Genomic DNA, 13,123 nt, shown 5'->3' with positions numbered 1-13,123 from the left:
TATTTTTCATTCCTTTCTCGTGGATCCTACAGTGTTTTATTCTGAGGCTCCACGGGTGCACAGAGGACAGGGCAGTGGAGAACCAGGGAATATTAATACTCTCTCTACACTCCCTGGTGATCTTTTCTCACCTTCCACAATTGGCAGCCAATTATTCTTTGCTTACGCTTCTGTGCCTTTTCCTGGAATACCTCTTCCCTGCTCCTAACACCTGGTTTGTTCCCAGAAAATTCTTAGCAGTGTTTTTCCATTACCCCTTGAGATTACATATATATGTTATTATTTATTGTTATTATACCCATTTGTACTCATATATACTTCTAGTCCTTGCTGACTATGAATCCATCAAAGTACATCCCCATATAGGTACATTGTGAGCATCTAAAACTGAACATGTAACAGATTAATTCAACATCCCTCTCCCCAGTCCCCTCAAAGACAGATGTATATTTCCCCCCGTGGCATCCTCCCTCCCCCAATCTTTCCCAGCTGGAATCATCAGAAACTCTCCCTCTCCCCTGTTCTCTACTCCTCACCAGCTCATCTAGTTCTGTTTACTGCCTTTTCATACCTTTCCCATCTGTCTTTTCCCTTCTAACCTCTGTGCCAATACCTTAGTTTTGGATCTCATCATGTCACTGTACTCCTGTAAAATCCTAGCTGTCTCCCTGCCTCCATCCTTGTCCCATCATAGACCATGGTACTGATCTTTATTTTTAAAATATTTTTCAAAACATCTAATCATGTTATTCTTTTGCTGAAAACCTTTCATTGGCTTCCTAGGGGCTCTAGGAGGGAGTCCCAAACCCTTAACCCAGCAGGCAGGGCCGTCCATGCTCCAATTCCTGTCTTTCTTGCTCCTTTCTTCTCCCAACACTGCTTCCTTCTCATTTCACCGCCCAGAAATAGCCAGCTCTTTATTGTGACCTCCAGCCCCGTCGTATGCTATTTCACACCTCGATATTGTATTTTCATACTATTTCTTTACATGGAACGTCCTTCTCCATTTCCGTCACCTGGGAAACACTATTCATGCTTTAAAACCTATAACAGGTGTTACATTCCATCCTTCCTGCTTAACAGGATTTAAATCTCACTCCTCAGTATTCCTCCCGAGGGTGTTAGATGACCTATTGCCAATTTAAAATTAACATCTTAGAGGCAGAAATTGCTGCTTCCTCCCTTCAACTTCCTCCACACCACCTGCTCTCCTGCTCCAGGTCATAGAGAAAAAGAGGCAGTTCGGAAAGTGCTGGCAAATGAACCATTTATATTGGTGAGATACCCATATTTCTTCCCTCCCTCTGGAGGACAGAAAATTTGGCTTATGTCATTTATTAGAGCACTTATAAACCCACTAGCATTGAAGCCCTCAGGAAGAGATCCTAGAGAATGACTGGAATTTTACTGTGCTTTAAATATAATTTTGCAGGTTTAGGAAAAACAATCACTTCAGTTTCTTTAAAAGAAAATTTGAAGAATCATGCCCTATTTAACACTTTTGAAAGTCGATTCTGTCAATACATTTATCACTTTTAAATAGCTACATTTTAAAAATGTAAATACTTAAATTTTACTAATATAATAGTAAAATTGAGTTTCGCAAAAACAGATGAAATATCACTCCAAATTATGTATTTAGATTATTTTATCAAGATATGTTTAATGTGCCTAGAATTTTCCAATCTTAATGATAGGAGGTAATAATGTGTAAGCTCTGGCTTTATATGTACTTAAATTAAAGCATGTCTGGCCCATGATTACTGGCTGGCAGAGCTAGAAACCATTGCAATAAGAAGTGACTCTCATTATTACTGTTTTATTCTTCTTTCATAGTAAGCTATGAAAACAACAAACATTTTAAAATAGAATAATTTCATCACTAATTTATCAAGATTCATATCAATTGCAAAGAAAAATCTAAGCAAGAAAACAAATATATATGTAAATCTGGCCATCTACCTCTTCAGAGTAAAGAACTTTTATAAAAGATAATGAAACAAGGTAAAAGAATAAAACTTATAACATATTTGAAATATTTGATTTCTTCCCATAATTTTAAGAGAATAAACTTATTTATCTGTTTGTTTAAATTAGCATAAATCGTGGAGTTTTATTTGCCTACTTTACAACTCAGTATAATTTGAAAATCTAGGTTTACTTTTCTTTCTTCCCCCCCAGCTTTACTGAGGTATAATTGACAATTAAATATGGTATAAATTTAAAGTATACAACCTGTTGATGTGATATACATATACATTGTGAAATATTCATCACAATCAAGCTAATTAACATATCCATCACCTCACATAGTTACCATTGTCTTTTTCTTTTCTTTTTTGGTGGTGAAAACACTTAAGATCTACCCTCCTAGCAAATGTCAAGTATATAATACAGTATTATTAAGTATAGTTGCATTGTTGTTATGTCACATCTCCGGAATTATTCACCTTGCATAACTGAAACCTTGTACCCTTTGACCAACTGTCTCCCCGTTTTCCCCTACTCCCAGCCCCTGGTAACCACAATTCTATTCTCTGCTTCTATGAGTTTGGCAGAGTCATTAAGATTTATACTTATAGCATGAGTAGGATATATTCTGTCTTTCTCCCAGAGCCCCATTATTACAGCATCTTATTTTTTTCTCTTCTAAAGATTAGTACACAATTTTGTATTTTCATTTTTGAGGTTTTTTTGGTTTTCATTCATTAATGATTTTATTAGATAGCAAAGAAATGAGAATGGTTGCATTGATCATAATCAAATTATAACTGCTAAAGAAAAATAATCAAAACTGCAGCCATATCTAATAACAATTTTAAACGTCACCTCTGTCATTCCATTATATAAAGGAAGTGTTTTAGACTAATGTGTTTCAGATTCCTGACTATACGAGCATAATTTTAGGACTTCTTATTGCGAATGTACAGTATCCTGGCATCATGAGTTCGCAGTTTCTTTTGTTCTATTTAGCCATCTTTCTGGAGATTTAAAATTCAAGATTTCCACTAACTTGCTGCTAATCTTCCAAGTCATTTTTGGACAGAAAAATAAATGGATACATTTCAAACCTACATTTGCTTATTGCAGTAATTTATTTTTGCCCTCCCATACCTGGAGTCTAACCTACATATGGAAATCCCCAGAGTAAATCCACTCCTCTTACTTAATGTGTTTTTGGCTGCACAGTGGAGAAAGATGCAGCTTCATCATCTGCCCTGTTAGGACTCTGATTACCTAAGCCAGGTTACCTTGAGTGCTCTACTTTTATAAGATTCTCCATTTCCTTAATCTGGGCCTATTTGTCAATTTGTCCTTTGATGCCATGATGACGACAGAATAAAATATTGCTAAGAAAGAGTCTTTAAATGTCAAACAAAAGTGGTTTTTAAAATTGTTCATTGATAGTTGCCTAAAAAAATGTTTTTTTTTAAAATTGCTTATATGAACCAATAATCACTACACTATTTATCTCCATTTGAAATGAAAACTGTTTCGTTAACCAAATTGGTAATACATATTTCCCTTTAGCTTTAGTTTTTATATTTTAACTCCTGGATTTCACTTTTCTAACAAACGCTTATAATCATACGTTGGGTCCTATACTATGGTCACATGATAGGTTTTGTAAGTTTCTGCTGGAAGAGGGATGATTCTGAGAATTCGACCACGCTCCGCAATTCTGTCCAATGTGAAAAAATGTCTCAATTTCTAAATAACCAACTAAGAAATGCATTTTGGAAATATACCCTTTTAAGTTAGAAACTTCACATACATACATATATATATATATATATATATATAGTTTATTAGTTCCCCAAATTTCATATATGTTAAAATGAGTTTCCACAATGTATAAAAGGAAAAGCAGTCTAACGCGGGAATACATAGATGGCAGCCAGCTTGATGTTCATCATCATTATGCTTTTCAATAATGAGAACAGGCTGACCTTGCCCCAGACTGTTTCCTCCTCACACCTGTGTGGGGTTCAAAACAACGTGATTATGATGCTGCAGTTACAGGCGCCGGTGAACCCCTGGCGCAGGGAGCCCCTCCTGACGCCGCTGTTCACACCCCTCACTGGTGACTGAACACCAAGTACGTTAGCTAATGCAGGGCCTTGTTTCCTGGAAGAGATTCATCCTCACAACAGAACATAAAGATAAATGGGAATTTATGTGTACAGATCTCCAAGGTTTTGGTACTAAGACATCACAGGTGAGTCAGACATGAGGCCTGTGTTCAAATCACCCCGCCTTCCTGCAGGACCATCCCAGGACTCCGACACGGCTGAAAGTCCATTATTAACAGATACAAAGAGTACGTGTACAAAAAGTCCCTGGAACAGGTCCTTAAAGGGAAACACTGGGATTCCAGATTCCTTGCCCTCACTAGAAATTTCCTTGACATAACCTTTCAGGTAGCCTCTGGAAATTTCCACCTACTGTTTCCACTGGTGAAGGAAGCAGAAGCAAATGTAGTGCGAGGAATATGGCATCTCTGTTTTTGGATGCGATAAGACTCATGCTTAGGGTTTACAACATTTGCAGTGTGCTAATTCATAACAGTTAAAGGAAAACAGTTGGCTATTAGGCAGGGATGGGAATAAAGGAGCAAAACAAAATGAAATACCACAGTGAATGGAAGGATGCTGCAGGAGGAAATAAAAGGGAAATTTAGAACCCGGGTAGCATGCTTGCGGATCTGCAGCAAATAACTGCACGGAACGAAAGAGAACGTTAAAAGCCACAGCGCTGATTCAATACTTTACAAACGTTCAAACGGGCAAAAAAGAATTTTGCCTATAAAGCAGATATATGGACAATATAAAGCATGACTCTTTGTAGGAAAGAAAATTCAAAAGATATTCAAATGTTTGTATTTGATAATCAAAGACATATAAATTAAAGCACTGCTGAAATACAATATCATTGTACACCTGGTAGAGAAGCACAATAGATAAATGGGTTCTAACAGCCTCTGAAGACAAGGTAAAGATGGCAAACAACTATCTAACCTTCTGTTGGGTTTTTACAAGGACAATCCTTTTGGGAACTTAAATAATAATATATTAACCAAAGAGGTTTAAGCTCTTTGACACACTAATTGTATCTGGAGGATATTTTTATTTACTTTTAGCTTAGTGGAAAATAAAATGGAAATTTGAACAGCTACATAAAGATGTCTCTCTGCATTAAGGGCAGTAGAGAAAGAAGATAAACCACTAAATTAATAGTTTAGTAAACTGTGGTGTATCAAGTGGCTAGAATATTATGTAGCAAATAAAAGTGATCACGGGAAAGTCTGTGTGGACGTTTTAGATAGATGATAGGTAGGTAGATAGGTAAATAGATACTAGGAGCGTAAAGTAGATTATTAAACTATACTAATAAAACTATGATCAGATGTATGTTGTTTGATAGAAGGTGCAAGAGATGATTCAAAATGAAAATGAAAGAAGGCAGGTCAGGATAGGAAATTTTGGAAAATTTCCATTTATTAAACTACCTTTTAATATCACGTATACTGTTTAAAAGGCAAAAATCCTGATCTTAAAAAAAGACAATCTTCTTTCACTATTCAATAGCAATGGAGATATTTAATGTAACTAAATGACTGAGGAAAGTGTGTGCAGAAAAGTTCATCAGCAGAATTGTAACATGCTAAAGGACTGCCCCAGGAAAGAGAATTTAATAAACAAAGCTGGGCTAAACACTATGAAAAGATTTTAATAATTCATCCTGAATTCTATTCCTCCTAATCTTGCATTCACTGTTGTATGCCACCCTGCCATCTAATTCAGGTTGGCATTAAAACGTCTAAACGTTAATGCTAATTAAATCTGCCTTTTCATTCTGAAAAATCACATTCTTCTCTTTAACGTCAAACATAGGCCATATAACTCTATACTTTAAAAAATGTTAGATTACCTTTTTTGGTGAATAAAATCAGAAAAGGCAGGAAGCTGATTATCTAATGTGGATACCATATTGTTAACCATTTCTCATCTTAATTTAAAAGCGAATGGTAAAATAGTCTGTGTAGTATTTATTCTGATTCATATTATGAACTTCTCCCCTTTGCCAGAACCTGAGGGTAAACCTCCACGTTCAATGTTTAGTGTAAATGTGGATCTACTTGGGTTCCTTTCTAGCTGTCTGAATTATAATTACTAAAGAACTGTTTTAGGAATGGTCTTATGTGAGATTTCTGATTCCAATACAAATTAGCACGCATTTTATCACCATGAAAAATCTAAGCATAGCCTTCCCTGAAAGACTAAAGATAATGTTAAACTCGTATTTTATTCTGCATAATAGAAAAATAAAACCGTACTATTTTCGAATAGTTTTAACCTTAATTTCGGCATCTGTCATGGGGAATTTGTGCCTACACCTCAGTAAATGTCTCTGAAATGAACTAACTAAAGCCATATTTATTTTGAACTGTAGAAATGGAAAAAGTCAAAATACTTTGAAATTTCAATGTTATTTGTGATTCCAACACACCAATCAATGAATACGGCAATTATAAAATGGTTGTGGAACATTGATCTGTTTCTCCTACCTATCAGTAGTTAAATTCTAAAACTGTTCATGGGACACCTCAGAGAATAATTTGGACAATTTGGGCACGGTTCTAGGATTAAATAGCAATTAAAATAAAAATTTTTTTTTTTTGGTCTCACCATGTGGCTTTCGAGATCTTAGTTCCCCGACCAGGGATCGAAACCGGGCTCCCTGCACTGGAAGCATAGAGTACTAACCACTGGACTGCCAGGGAATTCCATTAAATAGCAAATTTAACTACATTAACTTCCAGTGAATTCATGTGGAGATAAGAGCGTATGCTTGTAGTTTGAAGCCTGGAGTGTCCCTTGGTTGTCACGGTCCTCAGATAATTATGATCTTGCACCAGAGTAGGATAAGAACATTAATCAAGGGGATGGCACTTTGCCAAGGCCACAGTGGCCACTGTGCTGGTTCTCAAGCACATCATGCTAGCCCCCACTCGGGCTCCCACATTTGTACTCTGCTCCCTAGATGGAATGCTCTTTCTCTGAGATATCTGCATAACTCACTCCTTCATTTCACACAAGTCTCTAATGAAATTTCCTCCATGGAAGTTGCCCGCCCTTCATCCCATCTTGTCCCTTTTTACCTCTCTGACTTCTGTTCTTTTCTGTATTTATTCCACCTACCACATTATTCATTTATTTGTTTACTTGATCATCTGTTTCGCCCCAACATGATTTACATTATATGAGAGAAGGGAGGTTTTTTTTTTCAGTGCTTTATCCCAGCAACTAGAACAGTGCTGGCACATAAACAGTGCTCAACGCATATTAACTGAGTGAATGAATAATAAATGAATGAATGAATGAATGGGAACAGAATGAATGAATATGACTGATCAGAGGGAGAGAGCATTTCTCTATGAGTAAAAAAAATGATGAAATAACATTTTACTCATTTAGTTGCAGATGATATTTCAATGAAGCTCTTAGTAAGCTTGCAATAGAGCACAAAGTACACAGCAATTAAAATAAAGTAGAAAACTCTGTATATTGTGTCACCCACAAAAATTTAATTCTCCTTTTAGAGAAATAAAGTCTTGTCACACTTCATAAGCAAGGACATGCTGTGTAGGACTTGTAAACTAGAATTCAGGCACATCAAGTCAAATGGAATGTCACAGATGAGAACCTGTTGATTTGAACTTTCTCCCTCTTTCTACCTCTTTCAAACCCTGACCCATCAAAACCCAGTTCAAACGCTACCTTCTCCATGGCAAGTTCTAACCATCTCAAAGATCTGTGTTCCTTCTGAATGTTATTTTTTAGCTGTAACTTTCCTAGATCATTTATTTTTCCTCGTAGTCTAGGTAACCTGTTATTTTTGTTACTTTTTATTATGTTTTTGTTATCTTATTTTGTCATATGAATATTTACTATTATTTTTGTTGTTTGTTGTTCATGCTTTATGTCTCTAACATGAATATCACCCATTTATGACATTACCCAGCCAATAGCACCAACTGCAGTCTTTTGCCTGGGTTAATTAGCAAGTAAATTTGAATAAACAATAACCACCATCCACTCAAAACCTAACTGGCCTCTTACTAAGAAGAGACTGTGAGTGGTGACAGCAGATTCTCTGCCTGCAATGAGGACTAAATGCTGCCCTCTTGTTTCCACCTACATGGTTTCATTTCACTGTGAAAATGGAGAGGTGATAGAACAGGAACAAGTGATTCTGAAGCAGGACCTGACTCGGGGTTCTCCCCTCACATTTGCATCTGATGTAGCTGTAGGAATTTATGCACCTACCACAGCTTTCCCAGACACAGCACTGCTGCTTAAGACAGACCAGCTGAAGGGGACCTATCTGAGACTTCTCCTGACGTTTTCAGGAAGAGCATATTATTGTGTGGGCTCCTGCACTACGATTTTTCCAGGAGTAGGAAGACAGCAGTAACTTCAAGGCAGCGTCTAGCTCACCACAGCTGGGTAACAGGGATCCAAACCACTGAAGAAAAAGTTTTGTTTTGCTAGTCACCAGCCCCTACCAAGTTAAGTTCCTAGAGTGAATAAAACAGATGCAAAATTTTGTACCTAAAATATAAATCTTAATATAAATACAAGGGTGATAAGATTCTAGGCCACAGTGATATAAACGTGGGACTGCATTCATTTGTATGAATAAACAGTCACTGAAAATAGAAGAACCAAAGCCAGAAATCACTGTGCAAGAATTATCTGATTTCTAAAGTCTTATTCCAAATATATCTGAGCCCTGTGAATGTTTCCAGCTATAATATCATGGAGCTAAATGTAATAAACAAGAACCTCCGAATGTAATAAGGTATAGCAAAGATGCAGGCAAAGGTGCAGGCAAGGCGGAAGTCACGTACCGATGCACGCCGCTGTTGCACATGATGACGTGGCAGGCCCCCAGCCTACTGCACAGCTCCGAGGACACCGAAAGCAGCCCGACGCCGGAGGCGCTGCAAGCCGTGTTCGCACAGGCAGCTGTGCGCTTGGATCTGATAAACGAGGCTACCAGTCGATACAGTTCATCCAAAACGTTGAGAGGCCTCATGAGCTGCAGAAAAAAACGATGCCCGTAAGGTTCAACATGTTTAGTAGAAAGAAATCCTTTTAGATGGGATATAATTCACAGTCGTTACAACTTACAGTGAATAGTCTAAAATATTTTATTATGGAGATAACAGAATCAGAGACCACGGATGTTTATGAATTACACAGTGCTCAAGAACAACGCCAGCAAAATTAAATAAGGGAGGTAAATGGCAAAGCATCAGCCAATGCAATCTTCTATTTTTACCTTATCTACATAAGCAGCTTTGGATGTGGAGTTTGGTGGTGAATTTGACTTGTCCAAGTAGAATGCCCTGTAAGAATACAAAGAATAAATGATCATTTATTGTTAGTAAAATTAAAAAGCATGAAGACATGCAAGTTCCACTGACTTCCTTTTAAAGACAAATGAAAAGACAAAGTGTTGAGCACTAGGATGAGTGGGACTGCAAAAAAGTCTTCCACTCAGAAAAAAATGATTAAACCTACCATCAGCTCCATTACTTATTGCATGGCTTTAGAGAGATTACTTAATTTGTGTGTGTCTCAATTTCCTCTTTTGCAATTTGGGGATCACATTAGTTTCTACTTCACAAGGTGACCAAGACGATGAAGTCAGCGCAAATAAAATGCTTAGGATGGTACACAGTACAGATTAAGTGCTCATTGATATTTACAGTCATTAATATTATTATAAAAGTTGAAAAAAGATATTTTCTTATGACTACTGAAAAACATCCAGTTTTTACTTACTGTGCAAATGTCAGATTATGAAAATAATACTCAAAACACAAATTTTAAACAGACTGCTTAGTTGGATTCTTTCAGCCACTAAGCTATGTTCAGATTGGAAGTAAAACCCTCTTTGAAGATACACTGGCTCTTTTTGGTCACCAGGATGCAATACGACAACCACTATTTTAATACACTAGGTGGAATCCTAGTGGCCTGCAATAATTAAATGTGATTTTCAAAGAATTATTGCTGAGTTCGTTTAGCTATTAGCTCAATACTAAACAGAAATTGTAAGAGAATGACCCATGAAGACAGGACATTTAAGTTATATTTAAGCGAGTATGTTTTTAATGAAGTGAAATTATTTTAAAGCTGTCAACACTTAACATTGATATACCAAAATAATGTTAGAATGATTGTCAGACTAGATATTGAAATAAAACTCATTAGACTGGTGTTTCAGAGCATCTTTTAGGACCTCAGACTATTGGTGGATCATTATTCAATGCATGAGTAGCAATGGACATAATCAGTAAATCAGTGAGAGAGAACTTCATGCCCAGCACTGGTATTCTGAGTCCCACTAGACACACACACACACACACACACACACACACTGCTATTCCAATTACTAGAAGTAGCTAGCAGTAGTGCAGCTTGTTTTTTTGTCTTCTTAAGCTAAAGTAGCATGGATTAATCAAAATTCACACTTTAAATTAGGAAAGCTTTAACTTCTTCTAACTTCCAAAATGTAAATTATGCACATTCTCATCGAGAAGGTCTGTTCGTCTCTCAAACACAAATTCAAACTACAACAGAAATTTTACAACAGTTCAGCATCCAAAGCATTTTGAACTCCTAGGAGATTTCCATGTAGCATCTTGAAACAGAGGTGGTGCCTCAAACCTGGAATCCAGAGAGATACCTTGATCAGATGTCCCTATGCCTTTCCTCAACTGTGCTTGGTAGGAAGATGTGGCGAAGAAGAGTCCACAGCAGGGATGAATTATTCCCTCAGCCCGGATCCCAGAGCTACCTACCGCTCCTGAGCATATAATGCTGACAGGAGTCTGGGGACTAGAGCAAACCCAGGCAGTGCCTGGCTCAGGACAACTGGGTTACCATGACAGGAAGCCCTGCAAAGTGGAACATCCGTCACGTGCCATCAAAATACAGTTCCACTCAGATGGCTGCATCAGCAGCTACTAAGAGTACTGGATTGAGAGGAAGATCAAAGGAATTTGATACATCTTACAATGTTCTAGATTTTCCCCTGTCTCAGAAGGAGATAACAACAATGTGAGAGGATTGCTGTTAAGAGGAGAGGAAATGAGCTTGAATTGTGTGAAGTACAGAAACATGCAATGAGGTTGAAGCTATTGGACTAAATGAGCAACTTAGAGAAGCCAGAGGGGGTAGACTCTGTATGGCCTGCTAGGCCCTGATAGAGTTGGGTTTTAACTAAAGGCCCTCATTACCAGAAGACAGGTTATTTTATAAATTTTACTGCTGTGCATAAAAATTCAGGCTCTCCTGAAAGTTCTGAGTGTCTTTTCACTTCAATTATACAGGTACGTATTCAGGCTGATGCTATGAAAACCCACGTACGCACCTCCATGCTTTAACAAATTAGAATTTTGCGCTTTTGCTTCCCCTTTTAAAGGAATGAAACCTTACAGATACAGGTGATCCCTTGTTATCACACTTGTCCACACCCATTGTTCCAGACTCTCCCCTCCCAGGGTTAACACCACCCAGAAGCTGGCATTTGTCACTTCCATGCTTTACAAGGTCACCCACACAGCTGGTCCAAGTGGAGGCACCAAGGAACAGGTGTGATCATTGTTCCATATCCTTGTTCACGTTGATGGCATTAGAATTTCAACCTTTGGTGTTGTCATTTTCAATTTGCACATATTGTCATCCATCTGTATTTCTTCTTCTTTTATAGCCTTCTCATATTTCTTACTTTTGTGCAGTCACATTTGTTTTTTTTTTGGCTGTGCCTCATGGCTTGTGGGATCTTAGTTCCCTGACTAGGGATTGAACCCACGCCCTCAGCAGGGAAAGCTCGGAGTCCTAACTACTGGACCGCCAGGGAATTCCCAAGTCTCACCTTTTTTTTTTAACATAGAAATTTGTTATTACTTTTTATAGCAAGAGTTAAATTTGATGACATTTAGAAGTTTCTATTCCTCTTTATTTTTTTTTTAATCCACACTTTCTTTCTACACTTGCTTCCTCAAGAATATTCAGTTTTTCAAGTTCATTATTCAATTAATATTTTTGATCCGTGTCTGTCAGTGGTATACTCTGGAATAAAATTCTAGAATCTAGGGCTTCCCTGGTGGCACAGTGGTTGAGAATCTGTCTGCCGATGCAGGGGACACGGGTTCGAGCCCTGGTCTGGGAAGATCCCACATGCCGCGGAGCAACTGGGCCCGTGAGCCACAATTACTGAGCCTGTGCATCTGGAGCCTGTGCTCCGCAACAAGAGAGGCCCCGATAGTGAGAGGCCCACGAGCCGCGATGAAGAGTGGCCCCTGCTCGCCGCAACTAGAGAAAGCCCTTGCACAGAAACGAAGACCCAACACAGCCATAAATAAATAAATTAATTAATTTAAAAAAAAAATTCTAGAATCTAGATTGACAGTGAATTTTTCCCCACAATATTGCTCTTGGTGTCTGCTCTCAATTAAGTTGTCTTTGGGGGCTAGTCCATATTTTTTCTCTGATAGGTTAAGATTTTGTTTTTATCCTCAATGTTCTGAAGTTTTACCACAAAGTGTTTAGGTGACGATTTATTTTTATTTATCCAGATAGGTCCTTAGATTGTACTTTCAATTTAAGGAGTCTTGTCTTCAATTCTAAAATAATCTCAGGTATCATCTTTCCCCATAATCTCATCCATTTTCTCTCTCTCTCTCTCACACACACACACACACACACACACACACACACACACACACACACACGTACACTTTCTTTTAAGATCTTATTTCCCCATTACTGCAATTTTGGTGATTTCCTAAATAATATCTTCCAAATGAAAAAACCCTGTCTTTGCCAATATAGAGTTTATCCTTTCCACTGGGAATTTTTTTTTTAATTATTTATTTATTTTATTTTTGGCTTGTGTTGGGTCTCTGTTTCTGTGCAAGGGCCTTCTCCAGTTGCGGCAAGTGGGGGCCACTCTTCATTGCGGTGCACGGGCCCCTCACTATCGTGGCCTCTCTTGTTGCGGAGCACAGGCTCCAGACGCGCAGGCTCAGTAGCTGTGGCTCACG

General features: G+C 37.8%; 1 protein-coding gene across 11 annotated transcripts in view; it reads right to left on the bottom strand.

The window, feature by feature from the left end:
• Positions 1–13,123, bottom strand: part of PREX2 (phosphatidylinositol-3,4,5-trisphosphate dependent Rac exchange factor 2) — a 287,172-nt gene that overhangs the window by 28,509 nt on the left and 245,540 nt on the right. For all 11 annotated transcript variants that reach the window (XM_082433590.1, XM_082433586.1, XM_082433581.1 and 8 more), the window contains 2 exons: positions 9,349–9,415; positions 8,915–9,105 (listed from right to left, as the gene is read on the bottom strand). In XM_082433590.1, the coding sequence (XP_082289716.1) occupies positions 8,915–9,105; positions 9,349–9,415 (258 nt within the window). The remainder of the gene's footprint in view (positions 1–8,914; positions 9,106–9,348; positions 9,416–13,123) is intronic.

This window comes from Balaenoptera physalus (genome assembly GCF_965194825.1).
Source record: "Balaenoptera physalus genome assembly, chromosome: 17".
In the NCBI taxonomy this organism is placed as follows: domain Eukaryota; kingdom Metazoa; phylum Chordata; class Mammalia; order Artiodactyla; family Balaenopteridae; genus Balaenoptera; species Balaenoptera physalus.
Note: the sequence above shows the minus strand (reverse complement) of the source record. Positions and strands in the feature narration are given on the sequence as shown.